Source organism: Emys orbicularis, chromosome 3 (genome assembly GCF_028017835.1).
Source record: "Emys orbicularis isolate rEmyOrb1 chromosome 3, rEmyOrb1.hap1, whole genome shotgun sequence".
NCBI classification, from domain to species: domain Eukaryota; kingdom Metazoa; phylum Chordata; order Testudines; family Emydidae; genus Emys; species Emys orbicularis.
In genome coordinates this window covers 68,009,753-68,033,072 of record NC_088685.1, presented here as the reverse complement: position 1 = coordinate 68,033,072, position 23,320 = coordinate 68,009,753, and the positions used below count along the sequence as shown (strand labels likewise).

At 38.9% G+C, this 23,320-nt stretch overlaps 1 protein-coding gene across 25 annotated transcripts in view; it reads left to right on the top strand.

The window, feature by feature from the left end:
- The window catches only part of SNAP91 (synaptosome associated protein 91), a 131,030-nt gene that overhangs the window by 60,349 nt on the left and 47,361 nt on the right, over positions 1 to 23,320 (top strand). For 16 of the 25 annotated variants that reach the window (XM_065402041.1, XM_065402040.1, XM_065402042.1 and 13 more), the window contains exons 7-12: positions 3,118 to 3,224; positions 4,914 to 4,955; positions 11,070 to 11,140; positions 13,661 to 13,688; positions 17,109 to 17,218; positions 18,535 to 18,635. In XM_065402041.1, coding sequence (XP_065258113.1) covers positions 3,118 to 3,224; positions 4,914 to 4,955; positions 11,070 to 11,140; positions 13,661 to 13,688; positions 17,109 to 17,218; positions 18,535 to 18,635 — 459 coding nt within the window. Of the gene's footprint in view, positions 1 to 3,117; positions 3,225 to 4,913; positions 4,956 to 11,069; positions 11,141 to 12,146; positions 12,153 to 13,660; positions 13,689 to 17,108; positions 17,219 to 18,534; positions 18,636 to 23,320 lie in introns of all 25 variants that reach the window. The other 9 variants (XM_065402044.1, XM_065402043.1, XM_065402039.1 and 6 more) reach the window with 2 other exon arrangements.

Here is a 23,320-nt window from a genome sequence, read left to right as displayed (position 1 = left end):
CAAATAAAAGATGTGATGTGACTTTTTTGGTAGTCTGTTTTGTTTTATATTCTTAATCTGACATGCAGATTTTCTATAGCAGTTACTCAACTAGACAGGCTATAAAAGAGTTGGATAGCAATGGCATTTGAAAATATGACTTGAAGAAGCAAGGAAAAAAATAGTTCTTGCAAACACTTAATTATTTTAGTATAAAAAAAATTGACTCTTGACACTAGTATTTTTTCCAAGTGTAAAAATACTCTTTTTTGTATTGCCCATTTATTATTCGATAATAAACACCTTGCCTTCTAAAATACCAAGAAAATAGAGTAAGGACTGGAATCTTAAATGAGGAGACTTGGGGTGGGGCTGGGATATGTTAACCTTCATCCCTGATTATTTTAGCCTTTACTTATTAGTATAGAACTTTATAAATCATGTACATCTAACCATTACTATACAAAGTTATGATACTGACTTTTAATGAGTCAGCTAGTATTTGGCAAGGTGACTGGGTATTGTAGCTACTTGAATCTCATAAATGCATACTGAGGCTTTCAGTCTCTTATCAATTAAAAATAAATCCTACTGTTAAAAAGTAGGATTGACATTCAGAGACATTCTTATCAACAGGACAGCCACATGTGACAGGGTGCAGCCTCTACACTCAACCAGTGTGTTGCTTTCTCTTCTGGATTAACCATCTGTAGGGCTGAATTTGTAGTTCTGACCCCTTGCTGACTTTTTCCTTGGCCTTATTGCTTTAACTGCCAACAAAGCTGGTGATACTTGGTTTCAGTTACGTTATATCATGTGATGGGGCAAGTTCACCAGGAACTTGGAGGGTTCATGTACAGTGACTGTTAGTAACTGTCCAGTTGGGATGAGTTTCAACTACTGAACTGGAAAGTAATAGAAGGAAATTAGACTCTCTCTCAAGTCACCCATTTTCTCAGCGTAGGCAACTCAAAGCTGATCAAATGTAGCTATTTTTTATAAAACAGAGCTAATATTTTATACGCCATCATGATGAATTAAAATGCTTCCTGTCTTGTTTTTTTCCCCACTTCTTGTTTCTGATGGAGTTTTCTTTAAAACTGTAAACAAATTTGAAGAGCCTCTAACTTGGAAATGACATGTCTGTCTGAAAACTGTACCTACTGTTGCTCAGAACAGTAACTGTAACTGTCAGATTGTGGCTGGCCCCTTTAAAGAGAGAGAGGTCTTGGTCCATCTGTGACAAAACTGATATGCCTCCCCAGGTTGGGGAGAATGAATTAAGTCATGTGACTAAACCAGGCTGAGGTGGTGTAGAAAAAGGAGGCCTGTGGACTGCAGAGTGATGCTGCAGGAAAGGAGAGTCTGCTGCCATGGTTCCTGAGGAAGAGCGACTGTAGGCTGGAAGCCCAGGGAGTTGTGGCTGGGTACGAAGCCCTGGCTGGAAGTTCTGTTTTATTGCTAGGGAGAAGACAAAGAAGGCAGGTCAGGCCTTGTATCTTTTTCAGCTGCTCTGAGAGCAGGAAGAGACTGTACCTCAGGGAGGAAGGGCTGTGCCCAGTTTAAGGCTGATGTGGGAGATTTCCTGTGTTAATTTTGAACATTGTGTTAATGAAATCAGACCTCAAGAAGGGTGACTGATGTGGGAGCTCATGAAATCCTTTTGTGTTTGGAGTTCATTGTGGAACCTGAAAGAGGGGAAACTGAGGCAGGGTGTCAGAGCTATGCCAGCCACAAGAGATGGTCAGAAGGCAGATGGTGCACTTACAGTAACTACAGCTGCAAGCTAGCCAGGGAACATTCTCTTCAATTTGTGAATTTTGTGTAGTTGGGTGTTTTGTTCGTGGGAAGTTGCCCTTCCTGTTGCATGCAATAATATGGCCTAATAGACTGCATTGGGCTGGAGGGGGGTTGTGTGCATGATGTTCTCCAGGCCCTGCCAGAGGGTGCTTACCAGTAGTAGTTTCTTCTGTTTGGTTGGGATCAAGCTGTCTCCTTAGTAGGACTCCTGTGTGGAGTTGGGACAAACTTTACTTCCCCAAACCTCTCCATGCGACTAGGAAGGAGGGGAGTGGTGTGTGCATTCAGGCATGCGCTCCTTTGCTGACTCTAGGGAAGAGTTGAGAAGTTGGACCTTACCTACTGTTGCTGCTTTTGAGGGTTGCAAAAGTGAAGAAATTGATAGCTGTTTGTGGAAGGACTAATTATTTGGACTAAAGGCTTGGGTATTTGGGTGTCTTTGTTTTTGTTTGTTTGTGTGGGTTTTTTTGTTTTGTTTAAGGTGGTGCTTAAGGAATTGCAAGATTTTTATGATTGGATAAAATGTCCCTCTTTGTGGAATAAATTGTGCTTATGAAGTGTTTGTTCTTGTGTTCTATTCCATAAATCTTCATGGGTTTTTCGTGATGCCTCTTCGAGTGTTCAGGGTTGAGAAACCCGCATCGACCCTGTTTTTATAGGAATGATTGTGAATTTGAAAAATGGGCATAAGACAGTGTCTCAAAGTCCAAACTGAGAACAACCATTTTAGAGTTGTGTGAAACTTATTTGGTATTCTGCAATATAGTATGCTTAAAGGGGGAGGAAGAAGGGGGAAAAAAAGCTCCTTGAACTTAGACTAATTTTAGCTTATTTTAAATTAGTGATAGGTACACAACATAAATGTACTCACTGTTTTTGTTTAAATATTTCTAAAACTGGTTTTCTGAAAGCTTAAAAACCTGCTCACAAATCATACTAAAATTTTTCATAATTTCCATTCTGAAAAATTTAAGATTTTAGCTGCTGGTCATGTAAGAGCCTTGTTAACTTATACTAATGACTAGAAGAGCTACTCAATTAGTTTCACAAATATGTAGAGGTAAATTAAATTTTAACCACGTGCACCAGTTAAACTTGCTTTAATTGTGTCATGTAGTTGTAACTTAAGATAATGTTGCATTTTAGCTAATGGAGGAGGAGGAGGGAAAGAGGCCTCAATAGGACCAATCAATACACCACTTAGCAATTAAATTCTTGAAGTATCTTTTTTCTGTAAATAGGATTGCAGATGAGTGCAGATCTACCATAAATGTAGTTCTAGTGACTGACAAACCGCTAAAGAGAAAATGGTTGTTCACTTTTATATTTTTCTTCCAGAGAAATTTTTTGAGATGAAAAAGGGACAGTGTAAAGATGCTCTTGAAATTTACAAACGATTTCTGACTAGAATGACTAGAGTATCTGAATTTCTTAAAGTTGCAGAGGTAAGTAACCTCAAATATTATCATGAAAAATCTTAAGTGATAAACTGCTGAAGGGTAAGCTATATTTTCTCCATCTCAAACTAAAAAGCACATGTATCAAAATATTACTTCTATTTTCAGACATTTGACATGCTGTGTACTATCTATAGCTCAAGCAGTACCAATTAAATCCAGGTTCTAAAGTTCTTGGTCCCTATGGGCGTCAGTAGTGGGTTGAAGCACAAGATACCAAAACTAACCATAGCTTGTTGCATTCCATTCATGATTAGAGCCACCACCTGTGCCAATGGACAGTCCCTGACTTAAATGTAACCTTGAAGAGGGTGGCAATTTTGGGGACTAGAAGTGATCTTCATGAAGATCTATCTTCAGGTGTCACGCTGACAACTAGATTTGACACTCTTGTACAACATTCTTAGCTCAAGTAGAATCTGCAGCAAGTGTACCCATTCATAATATCCTCCTGCTACATGGACACTGCTCAGATTTATAATCTTCCTTTCTTTTTGATGGGTAGAAGAAGCAGATCACATTCTAAAATCAAGCAAGTGGCTTTGGAGTTAAACTCTAAATTGGAGCGAAAGTCTCAAGGCAGTGAGCTGAGACTTAAAAAATTGGGACAGAAAAATAGAAGCTCTGGGCCACAGCACAACTGGACTAAGGATGCTAGCAGAGATTAATATTTTAACACAGGGGTCTCAAACACGCGGCCTGCGGGCCACATGCGGCCCCTCGGAGTTATTTGCTGCAGCCCTCCAAGCTCCCCTCACCCGCCACCCCTTCCTCCCCCCCCCCCCCAGCACACAGTGTCCCTGTTCCTCTGCCTACCTCCAGGCGTTTCCCACTGTTTGGCGGTGCTTAGCGCTTTCCATGAGGGAGGGGGTGGAGCAGGGAGCCGTGCACTCAGGGGAGGAGGCGGAGAAGAGGCGAGGCAGGGCAGGGGTGGGGATTTGGGGAAGGGGTTGGAATAGGGGTGGGGCAGGGAAGGGGTGGGAAGAGGCGGTGCGGGGCCTCATGGAAGGGATGGAGTGGGGACAGAGCAGGGGTGGGTGGGTTTGTACCTTTATATGAAAAGGTGTCAGTGATGTGGCCCTTGGGCCAATGTACTAGTCCTCATATGGTCCTCATAGTGATTTGAGTTTGAGATCCCTGTTTTAATATTTATTTTAGTTTTCCAAAGAGCTGAAAGGGGCATAAACAAAAGGGACCCAGATTGAAGGGTGAAGAGGTGCAGCTCCTGCAGAAGTTTTCGCTGACAGAGAGGATTAACTGGAAGTTTCAAAAAGAGTTCTGAGTCCTGGATAATGCTTTCTTGAGCTCACTACTGCTGCCTTTTCAGACTAAATGCATTAGAGCTGGAAAGTTTTTGCTTGTATGTGCAAGGGAGTGCAAGACCTGAGTGAGAACTGAGTTTTGTTCGGGGGGTTGTTTCTAAATAAACTTTTTTTGCTCCCTAGAAGGGAGCACTGCAGCATTTTCAAGGTGTTTGGAAGGGTGAGGGAGTGACTTGTGGGGAAAAATCAGTTATGAAGTTTGTAACTTATGTATTTAATGATATTTAGACATAATGCATAAGAAGTTAGTTGAAGAGAAAATATGTGACAGTTTTAATCAATTTGAATACTTGCTGCAGTTGTAGCATATGAGCACTACTGGTTTCGCAATAAAATTGTTTTTTTAAATCCACAGCAAGTTGGAATTGACAAAGGAGACATTCCTGATCTCACACAAGTAAGTTTCTAAATTTTGTATTCAATAACTGAATACAATAAGGAAAGACACAGTAAGCTAGAACTGTATGAGGAAGAGTCAGATAATTGGCATGTACCCTGATATGTACATTTCTTGAAATCCTTCTCAAATGCAAAAGGGAGGAATTTGCAAGTTGTCAACCATTTTTGGCAGATTGATCTCTGCTGGTCATTTAATCCCAGAAGACCAGTTTCATTTTCTGATTGTTTTAAAGTTTGTAACTAGATAATGAAAAGACTGCCTATCTGTTTTCCCTTGTAGAAGTGCAGATTTATCCCACAAGGAGTGTGAATACTGCATTTAAAAAATGGACAAAGGTGTCATAGCCCCGAATTTGTGCTTTGACCTACTTCATCATTTCACCTCTGGCAGAATGTCTTGGTCCATAGATATAAAAAAGTTGCCATAATATGACCAAATAAGAGTATCTTAAACTTTAAAACGTGGTAAGGAGCTAAAACTAGAGGCAGAATTTTATTCCTTGAAACTCAAACATGGATCAAACTCCTTACTTAAAGCAACTACAAGTATTAATATGGCATTCCTGTCTTTAACAAGAACCATAACAATATTTGTTAATTAATGTTTTACTTAATGCACAGTAGCATGAAAATTTTCATTAATGAATGCAGAACAGTGTATTCAAATCAAATTTTAACTTATTGCATATCTCAATGCCTGCAAAATGGCACCGAAACTAAAAGCTTTTAATCAAACTGGAGAGCAACTATATAAAAATCTAATGAATTTTTAATAGAATATGTTCACTATTTATAAATCTATATTAAAAGCATCTAAATATTTGGTTCCCTACTATATTCCATAAATTGTTTCTTCTGACTGGAAAATATCCCTAGTTTCTTAAAGCTCAGAATTGAAATAAGGCTAAATAAAAGCTTGCATTTAACATTTTGGCTTGATTTGAGGAAAAATAACTGAAGCCTAAGGAATTCTTGAGGTTTTTATATAATCTAAAATACTGCATTTACAACAAATTTACTTTTTAAATAGTTCAGTTTCCATTTTAGTCTGCTAGAAGCTAAAATTGTTGCATAACTTGAAAACTGCATTAAATGTTTCTTTTTACAGAGTAATAGCTATATGTGGTGTCAGCTTCCAGGGTAGCTGCTGCACCACTGGCCCTTCTTGGGGTCTGAGTGCACCCCCATAGATGTCAGGCCTCAGATCTTTATCTCTGAGGGTAGAATTCTGTAATTTTCCTGCTTTTAGACCAGTGTGACAGATTTTCGTTACCAATCTGCCTGAGGCCACAGTTGATCAGGCTGGGGACACAGGATCTTTTTTGGGAGGAGATGAAGAGACACACTAAGTGTCTAAATTTTAAAGCTTTTATTGATAAAATAATAAAATAACAGCAGAGAGTGCTGGGAACGCTCCCACATCATTCAGGGGAAGAAAGAAAGCGTTAATGCCCCAAGCCCTAACCCACTTTCATACTCTCACACGCACAACCCAGACTGGCCAAGTCCGGGTGTAACATCAGAAGAAGGGGAGGGGGGGAGGAAGGTGGACGGGAGTGCTGTCCTGGGCGCCCAGGCCGTCCAAGGATCCGCTGTGTTCTCCGAGTTGTTTCAGCTCTCAGGAGGGTTTTAAGTCCTGGGCTCCTTGAGGAGGGGGGAGTTTCGTTCAGGGAACTCTGCTCCTGGTGCTTTGGGTTGTGACACCAGGACTTGAGTTATGTCCCCTTGGATACCAACTATGATTACTTCAGCAGGCCCAACTGGGATTTGAATCCTGCTGTTGAGTTCTCTCCGAGAGCTGTGACTAGTAGTTAGAGCACAGGGACCACACTGCTTTCTCAGACAAGTATTGTTCAATATTACCAGTAGGAATAAAGCAGTCTGAGACATGGGGTACAAATAAGAGGCCTGGCCACATGAATCTTGCATTGCTTTTACCTTAGCTGCTCCTGGCCTAGATGCTTAGGTCCCATTTAGAGAGAGGCTGCTTGCCTACAGCTCTTACCTCTTCCCTATTCTGTATCAGCCTAATAGCATGCTGACCACTTCTCCCTCTTCCTTTCTGCCAGGGCCACCTTCTAAGGTCTCTTATTTTTGGGGTCTCAGCTTCTTTCATCTCACTTACGTCTGATGGCACCATTATTTTTGTTAGCTGCTTTAAAGGTGTTTACCAGAAGCTCTTATCTGTCTTTCCTCCTCAGTTCTTTAACCCCTTTATTTACCCCCCCCTTGATTTAACTCTATGCACTATCATGCAACTATACAAAACTGAACAGAGAAACAGTCTCACATGATGGTGATAAGATACTAGACACTTCCACACTTTGTCACATGTGGATTATCAAGTCCTTAGGCTAAGAGATTTTAACTTGGGCTATGGCTGTTACTGAGATCACAGGAAGCACCCAGAAATTGTTACAATGAAATTAATTCTTGAAGTACTTCTGCATATTTGCCCTTATTATCCTGCTACGCTTCTGCAGCCTTCAGGAAAGCAGTGTCCATTGGACTGCATGAGCAGCTTCTGTCTCAGAACATTCAGAGCCAATACTAAAAGGGCAGTGTGTCGTGTTTATATTTTAGACCCTGACTGACTAAGCACAGACAGTGCCAGTATTTCTTAATGTAAAACCTTAAAAGTCAGGGTCCCTGATTGATCTTGGATCAGTATCTGGCTCCAAAGATGCCCAAGTCAAGTAAACAGTCACTGAAAAATCAGGTACTAGTTCCTATCTAGTCTGACTGGCATGGCAGGAGCAAACCATTCTGAGGCACTGAAGAAACTTGCATCTAGGCAGAATCCGGTCTGGGCAGGAAACCTCAGGTTGGTACCAAAGGAGTCACCAGAGAGACCTGGATTTTGACAACAAAAGTGTTCCAAAACGGGTGTTTAAATTCCACCAGATTCAGATAATCAGTCCCGTAGCACAGTGGTTCTCAACCAGGGGTACATGTTTGAAATTAAAATATTTTTTTTATTTGAAATTTCTTTGTTTCCAATTTTGATTTGGAGGTTAGCCTTTTAAAAGTTTTTGTTTCATGTCAAATTAAAGTCTTCATTTGAGGTCAAATGAAATTTTTGACTGTTTTTTGTTTGCCAAACACAAATCATCTGGGGTCTATCTGAAATTTCTTAAATGTTTTGTTCAGCTGCTGAACAGAAGAAGCAGTTATTTCCACAGCTCTAATTGAAATACCAGTTATATTTTATGTAAGGTGACATTACCTCTGTGTTCTTAAGGCTCCGTCTACTAGGTCTAGAACGGTTTTAGTGGTATTCCTTAGTGATGTTAATAAATATCTCCCAAAATGTCCTATGTAGAAGAGAGCGTAGCACTGTGTACATGTAAATCAACTTGGCATCTAGGTTTGATGCTTTGCAGCCCCAAAGAAGGGAAATATAGTGGGTTTTAACTTTTCATAAATACTTCTGTTTCAGTTATTTCCCAACCATGTCTCTTGTTCTTGGATTTTTGCTTCATATAAATTTTAATCTTTCTGGTTCAGGTTCAGGGAGTTGGAAGCTGAGGTGGGCATCTTAGTTGCTAGAAAACATGAGGGATTTTTAATTTTAGTAGCCAGACAAAATATACCAGGTATGCCTGAAGTGGAGAGAGCAGGCTTGTGGCAGCCACCACCAAACTGAATAGAAGATTAGGCTGACCTTGCTAACTCTAGAGAGTCACCTTCTGTGGATATTGCCTTGTCATCTGTGCCAGAGATTATCCCCATGAATGTGTCATAATGTCTGAATAGCAAATGTTGCCAGCTGCATGCTATTAAGCTTCATATTTAACTGGTTTGGGTGTAGGGTGACCAGATGTCTCGATTTTTATAGGGACAGTCCCGATATTTGGGGCTTTTTCTTATATAGAGGTCTACCCCTCCCATCCCAATTTTTCAGTTACTATCTGATCACCCTATTTGGGTGTGGCACTATGACCTCAGAGGCCTTGGAACTCCTAGTTCTGGAGCCCTATCTATAGTTGTATCAGACAGACTTTTTAGAGTTCACTTGTTTTTAAAATCTAATCTAGCACAAATGCTACAAATAGTATATTTGAAAACTATTAAGTCTCAGGAAGAGACCTGAATATTGTAGCTAGAATATTGAAATATTGATTGGCCGAACACTCAGTGTGCCCAACAAAATACTAAATCCTTCATTATTGTTCCTCTTATCCACAAAAATGGATACCCTATATAACCAAGAATTACCCTAGAGAGAAATAAATAGGTAAATGGCCAAGTCTGTTACTTTTTAGCAAACCTGAAACTTTTGTGGTTTTCGTTTTTCACTACCAGTGAATTCTAGCAACTTTTTCACTTATTAATGAAGTTACCTGTACTGAGCTATTTGCTTGTGCTTGCATTATTTAGTTCAAATGTTAGGGTATGTAAATAGATACAGAACTTTTCAAATCATTAAGACAGCTCGGAGTGTTGCACAACTTGGCCGTGTTTGAATGTTAACCCCTTCTCCTCCTCCCCCCCCCCAACACCTCTGATACTTTTTAATGAAAAAATTAAGTTGTGAAACTAAATGTGCTGTTTCCAATATCTTGTGTTGAGGTTCTTCTGTGTAAGTCTGTCAAGGAATCCTAATGTTAAATACATGTGCACTGGAACACTAAAATTGTGTAGTGAGTAGTTTTATTGAAGACTTGGCTGCAAGAGGGTTCTACTATGCAGCATTACTGTACATCAAATTTGTTGCCTAAAAAAATGTATTAATTTCACATTGATACTGGTGGTAGTCATATCTTATGAAGTTGATTTTAGTCTGGCACTTGAAATTGTCTTCAGTAACACTGTATGTGCATATTGGAAATAATAGCACTGACTTCAAGTATGACAGGTTTTTTTGTTTTGTATTGCTTTTTTAAATTTTCGATGCACGTATTTACACTGAGATATTAAAGAACTTATTTATGACAAACATTTTAGGTATTGCTGACAAGAGTTCTGGTTGATCTGAAAATCACTGATAATGAAAATTCCCCTTTTAAAGAATGTACCATTGATGAACCGGTAACCCTGATAAAATATTGCTGCTATCTACTGTTGTAGCTCTCAAGGGCTTCTTGTTCACTCATTGGTCTTATGGAAATCTACTTATCCAGGCACTATTTTTATACTGGAGTAGCTAAGGACACTGAAACTTGTTCTTGCTTTCTTTCCTTTTTATCCACCATTGTAACAGCAACAGCATGCCTGGGTATTTTACTTGGCTATAAAATCTGGTTATTTAAAGTCTCAAAACACTGAGGATCTTGCATTTAAGAAAAATGAGTGCAGTATTAGTCAAACTTCATTAGACTGAGATTTATTTCATTTTATAAAGTATCTGAAATTGGAATTTTTGAATTTTTCTTCTGGCTCCTGAATCTTGATTACCTGTCCTATATATATTCATAAGTGTTCCCCCCCCCCCCACCCTTTTTTTTTTTTAAACCAGACTATGTAGTTATTTCATGCTATTACCTGGAAAGTGTTCAAATTCTAAGCATAGCTTTTTATAATTAATCTGGACGATTTTTTAATTTACACTTTTCCTTTTAGTGGAAAATACTAGCTGATAAATACAACTCTAACCATTAGCCACAAATGGGAAAAATTGTCCGTGTTTTAGCTAAAAGCTAATTTAGACTCACTGTATACAACACACCCAATTGATATGAGCATAAATACCTGCGTGGATTTTGTTGTTGTTGTTGTAATTTTCACTTAACCTGTGGATGCCTGTGCTGTTGTCAATGTCAAACACATGATCTGGCTGCAAGCATGGTGAGCACATCATGTACATAGGATTCAATAACTGTATAGTAAAGAAAGAGATGGCTATAACTCTGCAAAGAATAAATGTTTCAGAATTGGCTTTTTTATAGAATTGCTTTTTTGTCTTGATATTGCCAGCATGAAAAACTTTTTTTTTTTTTCTTTTTTTCTTTTTCTTTACACAATGGAGTGGAATTGGGGTTATAGCATGAGTATGCAAACTGGTTTTCTTTTTAGCAGAAGATGATTTAAATTGCCCTGATAACCTTAAGGCTCCCATCATTTAGTGTGTTTAAAGAAAAAAATGTGCACCTTTTTTATATTCACTTTCTAGGCTCCCAGCAGTCTTATGGAGACCCTTGAACAACATCTAAACACGTTGGAAGGGAAAAAACCTGGTAACAGGTAAAATGATGCAATTACATGTGTAGAACTAGATTAAAAATTCATCAAGCCAAAAATAGAAGCCCCTCCAGGCCAGAGGGGCCACCCAGCATCCAGAGCTTCCCCTTTTGCTTCTTATTGAAAGAAGCGGTGGCTCTTGGTTCCAGCTCGCTTCTCTCCTAGAGCAACACTTGGATACTAGCCATCTTTAATTCTTCAGGCTGTGTTGATTGTTTCAGAGCTGCCACATTTAAGTTCTTTGCAAGACCGCTGAAGAGAGAAAGTGGTCTGTGTATCACTGTTCTCTGCTGGAACTTCCAGGGAAGTAGGGGAAGCATAGTGAAGTGAGACTCCATTTGCCCACGGGGAGTATAGCAGCATCACACTGTGTTCATCCCAGTATTTGCTGTTCCTCTAATTTATACTGGGTCTGCTTCCCCATACTGGACTTTAAACGCTGCTTGAGATTTTATTTTTTTCACACCATTATGACCATACAAGCAATGCCTTTTTACAGCTATTTTAAGATTTCCCTGTGTTTTATATCTGAAACAAGTATAACCTATACAAATGTAATTCTGCTTTGTTTTGACACCAACTAATTAAACATACATATTGAAGACAGCCCGCACTTATGTCATTCATGATTCACTTTTCAGAACAGACTAAACCTATTATTTAGCTAGCATCATTGACTTCTCAGATGTTTTCTGTTTACAAGCGCCGCTTAATGGAGTTCTTAATTTTACCCCCAAAAAACTGTGTATACACTGCAACATAATGGAATCCACTTAACTTGTATTGCTTTTGTACAAGGACCATTTTGAGGAAGAATAAGTTGGTTCTTCACCATTACTTTATTTGCTGTAAAAATTCTATTTGCTGGGCAGATTTTTCTAATCGTCTTGCAGCCTCTTATCTAGATGTTTATCTTAACTGTTCACTTTTTTGAGGAAAAAAGTTAAAGTGCACTTAACCTATGCATTCTTTCTTTTCTTTCTGTATATCTGTTTGCCGTGCAATTTAGTGAAGGGTAAGTTTTTTAATACTCTTGTTTGCATGCATATTTAAGTGCTCATCTTATTGAGGAGATTGACTGATTAAATCTTGCCAGTTTCTAGTTTCTATGATTAAGTTGCTTTTTCATGAGCTTCGTATATATTTGTGTTCGCTGATATTTGCAACTAATCAAGGAATATTTGCTTTCTCGTGCACGAAGAGGAATATCTAATAGTGTATTTCAGAACTAGTTGTCTTAACCACAAAATTTAAATACATGAAAAATTATCTGATCAATTTCACAACTGGGAATGTACCCAGAAGTTAAACTGGTACAAAAAATTGACTATCAGATTAGTAAAAAAGCTTAGCCTAGAAGTGAGAAAATTGACTGACTCAAACTATTTAGAGAGACACGTGGATGAGGTAATATCTTTTTATTGGACCAGTTTCTGTTGGTGAAAGACACACTTTTGGGCTTACACAGAGCTCTTCTTCAGGTGTTTTACCCTGCTGAAGTTCTGTGAAAGCAGCAATCAGTGACACAATAACTCTTTTTTTTATAACAAACAAACAACTATCTATGGGTAAGAAAATGCACAGCTAGGGCACTCAAATAGCCTTAACTCTGCCTAGTAGTGACAGCATGAGGTAGGAAAAAGCCCGAATACGTTTTTCCTGAGTTTAATCTAGGACCAGAAATATTAAAATGCCTTAATTAAAACTGTATGGTTATTGCATGATGTCACCACAGGGCAGATTTTAGTCTAGGTGTCCTAACTATTCATTGCCATATCTTTGCATATTTGGGCTTCTTTTCAGTATAATCTTAGATATGAATTTCCTGGGTTTGTAATGTTTTGTTTTATTTATGTTAAATACAATAGCCCTGTAACACTTTAATGTTAAATCACTGGTATGTATGCCTTAAATGCCACCTTACCATAGAGCTATATATTTCAGGCATAACTGTCAAGAGCTAAGGCATAGCTGATCTTGGCTTTTGTAGCTTTCTGGCAGCTTAAAAATAAGTGGATTTGACCCGCTGAAGTGTCTTCCTGTTCCATAGTGACTCATATGCCATCCCTTCCCAGCCACCGATACAGGGGGCATGGCTGGGAAAGAGGTAAGGCCAGGCCACCACTTCACTCCAGTAATCCCCAGCTTTCATGGGGCCAAAAGCAGACTTGTACGTTGCTGTCTTACTTACAGTTCTTGTGTAAAGTACATCGGATCTGAACTGTAAGATTTGGCCCAGGGTGTCAAATGCCACAGACAGTACTAAACATAGGCATTAGTATTTCACTGCTTAAAACTTCTCTTTATTTCCTAAAATGACAGACTTCGAGTTAAACTACAGCATGTATTGGTTTTGAAATGGCTTTTAGGCAAGTCCAGCATACTTGTTTGTAATCTCTTTGGTTAAATAATTTTTTAATGAGACCTTGAAAAACTATTTTAATACCATTCTGATGTTTCTTCAGCATGCTTTCCTAAAATGTACTTAACTTGAAAATCTTCATTATCTTCTCTTCTTTTTAGATCTGGTGCTCCTTCTCCCTTGAGCAAGGTAAATATTAATAGCTTATGTACTAATTAAGATTGATTTGCTCTCAGTCAGCATATGCTTTTAAACTACCATTAGAGTTAAAAGTGCTTAAGAAAAATTCTTTATTTGGGTCTGTGTGACTTCCCGCCTCACCCCCCCCCCCCCCAAAAGAAACCTCCACATATCCCAAGCTCTAGGCAAACTACCGTCAGTTTAAAAAAAAAAAAAAAAAAGGGGGTATGTGTGGACGCGAACAATGAAACCTCTGTAAAACAGGGATTGGAGACCTGCTCTTGAATTTTAAGCTGCTAACTCATGGTGGCTGAGAATGCTCTTGAAAGAATGTTGAACTGCCTTGCCAGGAGATGGCAATCAAGTGCTATGTGGAGGCATAACGGATGTCCACACCTTCAACTTGGCCTTTCCCATTTCCCAGTGAGAAGCTGACTCTGTGGCATGTCAGCTTCTCTCCCCTACATCTTTTTCTCTAGTGGTATATTTACTGTGAGGAGACTGCCTTTTTGAGTTCTCCTCTGTTTGATTTGCCATCCCCTATTTGGCTGTTTTCAGATCACTGTTCCCCCCCCCCCCCCAAATGTCTCCATACTTTTGTTATAGAAATTCTAATACCAAGCAGCATCCAGCCTTATCCTTATACCTTAAAGGACATGAGCACCTCCTCTCTCTTAGGCCTGGTCACGTCAGCTCAGAGGACAGGGTCTCTGCAAATGTTTGGCATCAGTCTGTCATTGCCCAGGAAACATGATTCAAGTCATTCATTCATACACTGAAATCATTCTGTAGATCAAACTTGTATGCACTAAAGGCTTCCACGAAGACAGAGGGATCAAATAGTCACCTCACTAGGAGTAAGGTGGCTATTGTGAATTTTCAGTTGTGCAAGGTGTTTCAACAGCTTTTAATGCCTACTTCTTCCAAGGAATATAGTAGTAGTAATACCTACCTCTTCTATAGCCTTTTCATCTGTAGATCTCAAAGTGCTTTACAAAGGAGGTCAGTATCCCTATCTTACAGATGGGGAAACTTAGGCACAAAGAGGTAAAGTGACTTGCCTAGTGTACCCAGCAAGCCAGAGCACTATGAGCCCCCCTCTCCCTCCCATGGTTAGTTTTTCCTGTGTGCTGCTGCCTTATTGACTTCACATTTCTTCAATGCGTTCATATGTAAATAGGCATCCAGTTTAGCTTACAATGCTTAATGTACATCTGAGAGAGGTGAATAAACATTATATGTCTGCCAGAAAACCTGTTTCTCCGCCTCTGCTGATGACTCGTACCTTGACACAGACTCTAAGGACGTATTTTCATTGTTTATGTGCGTAACTCTTTACAAAGTATCTGTAGGTACATTTCACAATGATACTAAAAACCAGTGTGACCCCAGCTTTTATTTAAGACCTCGCATGGCGTTCTGTGGTGAACCAGAATGTACATACAAGAATTGGGACTTTCCTGTAACCCCCTTGCCTGCTGGCATTAAGGGGCTATTGGGTTACAACCGTGTACTATTGTGTTCAGTCTTCATTACTTGTGGTTGCAGAATACAATCACAAGCCCCAGTCAAGGGGATGCATGACTGTGTCCCAGACAGTAATTCCAGATTATTCTGATGGGAAAATCTTTAGTCCTTTTAAGTACCTACACTGCTAACCGCTGGACTGACTTCTGCAAGGTGAATTACTGAGTGAAGAACTGAAGAGTGGCCTGAGTCTTTGATTCTGTTACTCTGAATAGGTGGTTGTAGTTACAATTGATAAATGCAGCAGTCTTGAAACCTACTTTCATGGTGTAGCTTAATGTTTGCAATTTGTCAAATGAGGGCAGCTTCCTCAAAAGTGACTTCTTGTAGGGGTGCACAACTGAGAACTATGGGCTTCCCTGACAGTACATTAGTAATAGGAGAATCTGCTATATGACCACAGAGAGGTTAACGAAGCTATAGTTAGGTTTTTGGTCTCTTCTCACAGCATTAGTTATATTTTGATACCAGATAGCATTACAACACATCAGTAATAGTTTAAATATTTAAAAGGAACTGCTGCTGGTATAAAGCTTTTCAAATTGCCCATAAAATCCTGCAGAGCAGCTCTGTGGGAGTCCAAGGTTTTGGTGCTGACACTTCATTTTACACACAACTTGACCTATTTTTGAGATGGAGCTGACTATTTATTGTACCCTCCCCCACATTCTTGCATTATCCATTATGTAGGATTTAATCTAAACCTCTCTTTCACCATTTGGAAGCTTCTTCCTGGATCATGCTGATTTCTCTACCCTCTAACTTTCAGACTGAGGAGGAGGCACAGTATCTTCATTCCTAATTTCCTTCTCCAGCCCCATAAACTGGATTACCGTTTTTACCATGAGTATACTTACCCACTTCCTAAATAACCCCAAATCCCTTGCATGTTTTCTTGCTGTTCTGCTTTTAATACTCTTATGAAAGGGTAATATCTCTCTCTTCCCACGGGAAGTCTCACTTCAAAATTCTTAAACATCACCCAAGTATTTTCTTTTTAAACTGCTTTATCAAGCTTCTCAGGTTGGAGGGTATGCAGTGGAAAGTAGTGATGTACAAACGTGCAAACATGGCTAGTACAAAGAGAGAAGCCACATATCTATTTTTTTTTATAGCTGACCATTTTTTCTTTTCTCAATTTCACTGAAACTAAATGCATAGGGTGAATAACTTGCATCTCCAAAAAAAGAGATAAGTTGGGATTTGAGCCTTTGGAAAGGCAGGATTTAAGAAGCTTACCCAGTGACCAGACATTCCCCATGCAAGTAAAGGATCCCATAAACCAGGGGTAGGCAACCTATGGCACACGTGCTGAAGGCAGCACGCAAGCTGATTTTCAGTGGCACACTCCCTGCCCGGGTCCTGGCCACCAGTCTGGGGGGCTCTACAATTTAATTTTAAATGAAGCTTCTTAAACATTTTTAAAACCTTATTTACTTTACATACAACAATAGTTTAGTTACGGTATATATTATAGACTTAGACCTTCTAAAATCGTTAAAATGTATTACTGGCACGCGAAACCTTAAATTAGAGTGAATAAATGAAGACCCGGCACACCGCTTCTGAAAGGTTGCCGACCCCTGCCATAAATAGAGCACACAATTAGTTAAGTAGCGTTCTGTACTTGTGTGGTTTTTTCAAATTTGCTAGTCCATTAAAGCATTTCTTATTTAAGAATATTTGTGCTGTTCAGCCTTTGAAGGAAAAGGAAGTGCACTCTGTATGGATACTTGATTTCCTTGTGTTGTCCCCAGATTAATTTTTATTCACTAGAAAATTTTATTTTTGTATTAGAGGTAATATTAGTTTGTAAGGTAGACTTGAAAGCCTAATCTAGTCTATATATTGATGATGGCACTACCTTTTTGAGTGATATGTATTTTGACTTTTTGTCTCCAGTCTTCTCCAGCCACAACTGTTACATCTCCTAATTCTACCCCAGCAAAAAGTATTGATACCTCTCCACCAGTTGATCTCTTTGCAACTTCATCTACAGCAGCTCCAGTCAGGTGAGTTCTGCAATATGTTAATTGTGAACTGTTTTCATGTATTGCCTACAGACCCTTTCCCCATTTCACATTGTGGATTTTAAAAGCTAACCATGTTCCATAGTTCTGAGAAATGCTGTGCCTGCTATACAAATTCCAGATCTCTGGAGTATACCAGTTACAGCTCTACAGTTTGTCACTGGACTCAGTCATAATTTTTAGTTTACTTAACACTGAATGCATAGCATATTTGTGGAATGGTATAGCATTACAGCTGTACAAACACTAGATTTATATGACTAATTCCAAGAAAACTGAAATTAGTTCCATAGCTACTTTGGGCAGTATCCAATATCACAACCGTTAAGCACTGCTACTTCATATAAACAAACAAGTTCTGTTTGACTAGAATCATAGAATATCAGTGTTGGAAGGGACCTCAGGAGGTCATCTAGTCCAACCCCCTGCTCAAAGCAGGACCAATCTCCAGACAGATTTTTGCCCTCGATCCCTAAATGGCTCCCTCAAGGATTGAACTCACAACCCTCTGTTTAGCAGGCCAATGCTCAAGTCACTGAGCTATCCCTCCCCCATATTTATGTTAATGGAAATAGTGTTAACTTAATTTATTGATTTTTATTTCTACTTTAACCTTAAATTATTTATCTTCACATCTAAATAGACATGATGAACCAAAATTAACTTACTTTTTCACTTCATTCTTTTGAAGGGTGACGTACTGAAATGTGATTAGTTTGTGATACAGTTCTAAAATGAGCCCTTCATATGAACTTTTTTCCTGTTGCCTGTTCAGTACCTGGTGCATAGGTCTATAGTTTTCTGACCTAGTGGACAAAAATATTTTGGAAGATAGTTGCTGTGACTGAAAACAGAGCTCCATTCCCATTGGTCCTAAAAGGGTTTTGATTTTCCTTTTAGAAATTCTGCAGTAGTATTTCCTCTATTGTGCTTTGTCCTACAGTATCATTGCAGTTCAATTGTGTCCTCTGGAGACACAGAACAGTATCAGTGTCCAGTAATATAAATAAGTGGTTAGGAACAATGATGTCCTCTCTTCAGGTGCTGAATACCTTCAGCATTTATTGAGCTAAATGTGTGTTTAAAGGCATTTAGTAGCTTCTGAAGGATTAGGTTCTGATCCAGAAAAATACTTGCTTTACAGTGGTTTGACAGATACCCTAATCTTGTTCACAACATTTACACTCCAGTGTAACCTGAAACAGCTTTTACTTTGCAGAATTATACGAATGTCTGTAATCCTACAGATTTGGTTTTTCTTTTTCTTCTCCCTCCCCCTTCTCCTCTACCCCCAATAGCACTTCCAAACCATCCAGTGATCTTCTAGATCTTCAGCCAGATTTCACATCTACTGGGCAAGCAGCTCCAACTGCTCCAGCAGGAACAACTTCATGGGGAGGTAAAGTACCTGTTTGTTTTACTCACTTTTCCTTTTAATCTCACTCTTAGATTGGCAGCTGAACTGAAACTTGACTTTCCCTACTGTTATGAAAAGAACAAACCATGTTCCGAGCTCACTCACTAGCCTCAGCTGACAAGTCAGTGGAACTCGGGTTGAAGGCTCTTTGCAGTGAAGAATCTTCTAGGAGTGGATGTGCACATCCTATAGGGGAGCCAGAGTGTGTAGCCCAGAGAGTGGGAGGGAACAGCTGGGAAGGAGATGGTGGGGTGGGGGAGCCTGGAACAGCCTGGTGGTGTGCTGATAGGGATGGGGCACAAAAGACCAGTGTTCTAATCTATACCAGTGGCTCTGCTCGTGACTTGATATGTGACTGGGGGTAAGTCACTTAACAGTTTTCCCTGCAGGCAAGTGAGATCTGTAGAAGAAAGGCACCATGAAAATTCTAAAATATTGGCACTATTACTTCTTGGATTTCTTAATCTGCCCTTGCTCAGTGAGTGGTGATATTTTTAGTTGTCCTGTAAGTGTATTAACAATCCTAGGAGTCCTAAATGTTGAAAACACTATTTCCTGAAATACTTCCAGGTGAACAAAACTGCTGATGGTAACAGCCATATCTGCATAGCCATGGTATGCAAAATCCTAAAAAATTTCAGTTTGGGCTAATGCTACTCTATATCCGAAACATTTCATGGACTCTCATTCTCTCTCTGAAACTTCTAAGGAAGAAAAGGGGTCTTGGGCAATGTATTTATATATCTGGTCTGTATTTGCTCTGATTTTTGAACTCTTAGAGCAGCAACTCTTGTGGATCTTTTAGCTCTAAAATTTTCCATATTAACCACTATTTTCAAAGATCTTAAGGCGAGAAAAGAAAACTATGATCAGTTCGCCTAACCTTCTTTCTACATAATACATGCTGTAGAATGTCACCTAGTTATTCCTGCACGAAGCCTATAACTTTTGGTTAAGCTAGAGCATCTCCTTTTTAAAGACATCAAATCCTGATCCAAAGACTTCGAGTGATGGAGAATCCGCCACATCACTACATAAGTTGTTCCAGTGGTTAATTCCCCTCTGTGTTAAAGATATAATAAGATACAGTGGTTGGGAGCCAGAGCTAGACAAATTCACGATTGTCCCTTCTATGTAGATACTTACAGACCATGATCAAGTTACCTCTTAATCTTCTCTTGGATAACCTGCATAGATGAAGCTTTTTTTCATCTTCTTTGGTAAAGCTAGCTTTCTAAACTTTTTTCCAATGTGTCCACTTTCTTTTTAAAGCATGGATAACAGAACTGCACACAGTATTCCAGTAATAATCTTAATACCATCTATAGGGGGTAATAATACCTCCTTACTTCTCAATATTCCTTCTTGTACATCCAAGGGATGCGTTTCCTCTTAGCCATTGCATTGCACTGGAGCTCATGCTTAGCTGGCTATCCACTATGACCATAAGTCCTTTTCTATATTCTGAATATATTTGTCCCTTCTCCAAGCCCTATAAGTGTGACCTACATTCCTAGAATGGTTCCTAGAAGTATGACCTTGTATTAACTATGTTAAAATGTATGTTCAAGTGAGTCCAGCTTACCATGCATTTGAATTCAGTGTATAGAACTGAGTTGTCCATGTTGTCTCTCCACAATTTTTATCTGCGGATTTTATTGGCAATTATCAATGATCTGGACGAAAACAAGATCTAGATGTGGAATAGCACTGAGTCCAAAACAGATGGCAGTAGGTCCCCGTTAAAAATGCCCTCAATGAATGAAGTTTACTCATTTACAGTTATTTCTTTATCTAGCCATCTTAGTAACAGATTAAATATGGGCTACATTGGTTTTTGTATAGTATTAATTTTTAATTAGTGCCATGTGGTATCAAGTAAAATACCTGTTAGAAATCTATATATCGTCAACCTATGTCTTTATCAACCAAACTTTAATCTCCTCTTAGGCCAAACTTGATTTATTTTTTTTATCTTTTTCATAAAAATATATTGTCTGGAAAAAATTATGCAGCCATGCTTTAATTCTGCACTGATGGCATCCTGTATTGGCCTTTCTATGATTTTTGTCTTTGGATCATGGTCAAGCTAAGCACCCTAGAGTTACCCAGGTCATCTTACTTACCTTTTATAAATACTAGCATATTAGCTTTTATCCAGGCCACTGGATTTTGTTAAATATCAACATCGCAAACCTCTCAGCCAATTCTTCTAAAAATCCTGAGGTGCCAATTATCTGCAGACTTAAAAATGCTAAAGAGCAATTGTGAATTTAAACATCCTAATTACAGTTGAAGTAGAAAGTATTTCATTATCATGTGAACGTCCTCCACTTGATTCTGCATACAGAACAAAAACATTTTTGACTCCTTCTGCCATATCTGTCACTGACAATTTTAGCATCCTTGTCTAGAAATGTACCTATAACACCACTAGGATTTGTTTTGTTCCTGATGTAATAAGTTCCTTCTTATTTTCTTCTAACCTACTGAATGTAATTTTTGATACCCTTTTAACCATTTTATTAGGAAAGCACTTGTTTCAACAACTCAAATTATTTTTTATTCTAATAAGTCTACTTTACCATTGGCAGTAATACAAATATGGTGACCTGTTAAATATGTAGTAATTCTGTGTGAGATAATATGCTAATTGCAAGGAATAACTCTGTGCCTTACTCTGACATGTCCTTCAAGCAATTGGCAAATCCATTAAAGTATTATATACTGGAATAGGTTGCTTTTTATATATTTTTGTGAGGTTTCTTTATTTTGAAAGTAGGATTTATTTTTTCACTCTTGGGGGGTGGGGTGGGGGTATGATAGGTAAATTTCACTTGATTTAGAATGAGCTCTAAAAATTATAACTAAATATCCAGGACTCCATAAGAGAATGCAAGCTGCCAGTAAATGTATTTTAGAGTCTCTTCCTGTTGCTATACTGAAATTTTTACGCTGTAGAATACACTTTCAGAAAAGCTAGGCTTCCTTTCTCATGGGGTACTCTAGGCTTCCCACCTACTTCCTTCCTCAGTGCTCTTGCATCAGTTATCACAATTCAGCAGAGGAAATCAGAATGCTATTCTTTTCCAGTATTTGTACAGCTCCACTTGTCAGGTATAGGGAAATTTGTTGGAAAGCAACAATAGATGTTTATGCATCTACTCCGTATCCCTCTCTGGGTTATGTGCCTCCTGCACGCAAGGCCAAAAGAGCTTGATACTCAAAGCCAGATCAACTCATTAAATGGTCTAGGAGTGATTCAGAGACAGTTGGTGAGGAGAAGTAAAAATTAGGTTTCTCCTGATCAGAGTCAAATTTTAAATGGTCACTAGGTAAAATAATTAAAAAGAAACTTGTACTGTCCTTAGGCCTTAAAGGTTAATTGTAAACAAAAGCCTATTTCACTTCAACTGGATATGTGGGCTGCCTTGTTTTAAGACGGGAGGATAGTTCAGCAAGGTATATGGTGATTTGCTTTAGGTTTCAAATGTCCATCCCCCACTGCTTCTAGCTGTCTCCTTTTTCACTGGTGTTCCAACATACCTCATACTACATATCACAACCACCACAGAACTCTGTAAGAATAGGGACTGCCTGAGAGTACTGTTTATCCTAGTATGCCCTTGTCAACTTCATATCTTTACGAAGTAAAATAACAATAATAAACTAAAGAGAGTATGAGATGGGATGCACAAGTATGGAGTATTTCACCATTCACATGAACCCTGTGCTACAATTGAAGCGAGTTCTTCTAGAACGAAGACATGAACAGAGCAGAAAAAATTGGACAAATTAAATGTATAACTGGTCAAGGCTCTTCATTCTCCAGACCTCCTCCTTTGCATCAGTCTCTCACAAGTTATTGAGAAGTTGACAATGTACTTATGTCTTCATATGCTAACATATTCCTTTCTTTCAGCAATGCCAAGCAGTTGTAATCTGTGAACCAAAAGTTTTAACGTTCTCTTGTAGCTTGTAACATCCTCTTGTAGGATTCCAGAAACTTGAGTCTCTAGGCTTCAAACCAAGTCTAATTTTATATGCTGAAAGAAGTTTAGAAAAACAGATCTAGAGATAGGGAAAAGAAACCATGAAACTACGGAAGAGAATAGCTGTCGTGGCTAAGAGCCTGTTTTTATTTTCACAGTTTAAGGCACATCAGAAACTTTGTTTTTAGTACAGTGACATAATCTATATCATACATGGTCACACAAATTGTTTTAACAGTGATTTGGATTTTAAAATGTATCTGCACTTTAACAATTAAGTAATATTGCTTTCTGAAAATTTCTCCCTCTTTTGCTTAGCTTCAGTGTAGCTGCCATGCTTCCATTTATTATACAAACTTTTCCATAGCTGTAGGTGCAATAATCCGCTTTCATTTCTTTCTGTGGCAGTAGGTTTTAATAGGGCAAGGTTTGGGAAATAAAAATTGCAGAATTAATGGAACATAATGTACCAAATGGAATGTAGGGAAGGGTGAGCAAGCAAAGAGGAAGTGCGCTGAAGGAATGCAGTGTATTACTAAGGCAGGGGTCGGCAACCTTCGGCACGGAGCCCATCAGGGTAATCTGCTGGTGGGCTGTGAGACATTTTGTTTACTTTGACCATCTGCAGGAATGGCTCCCCCGCAGCTCCCAGTGGCCACGGTTCACCGTTCCCGG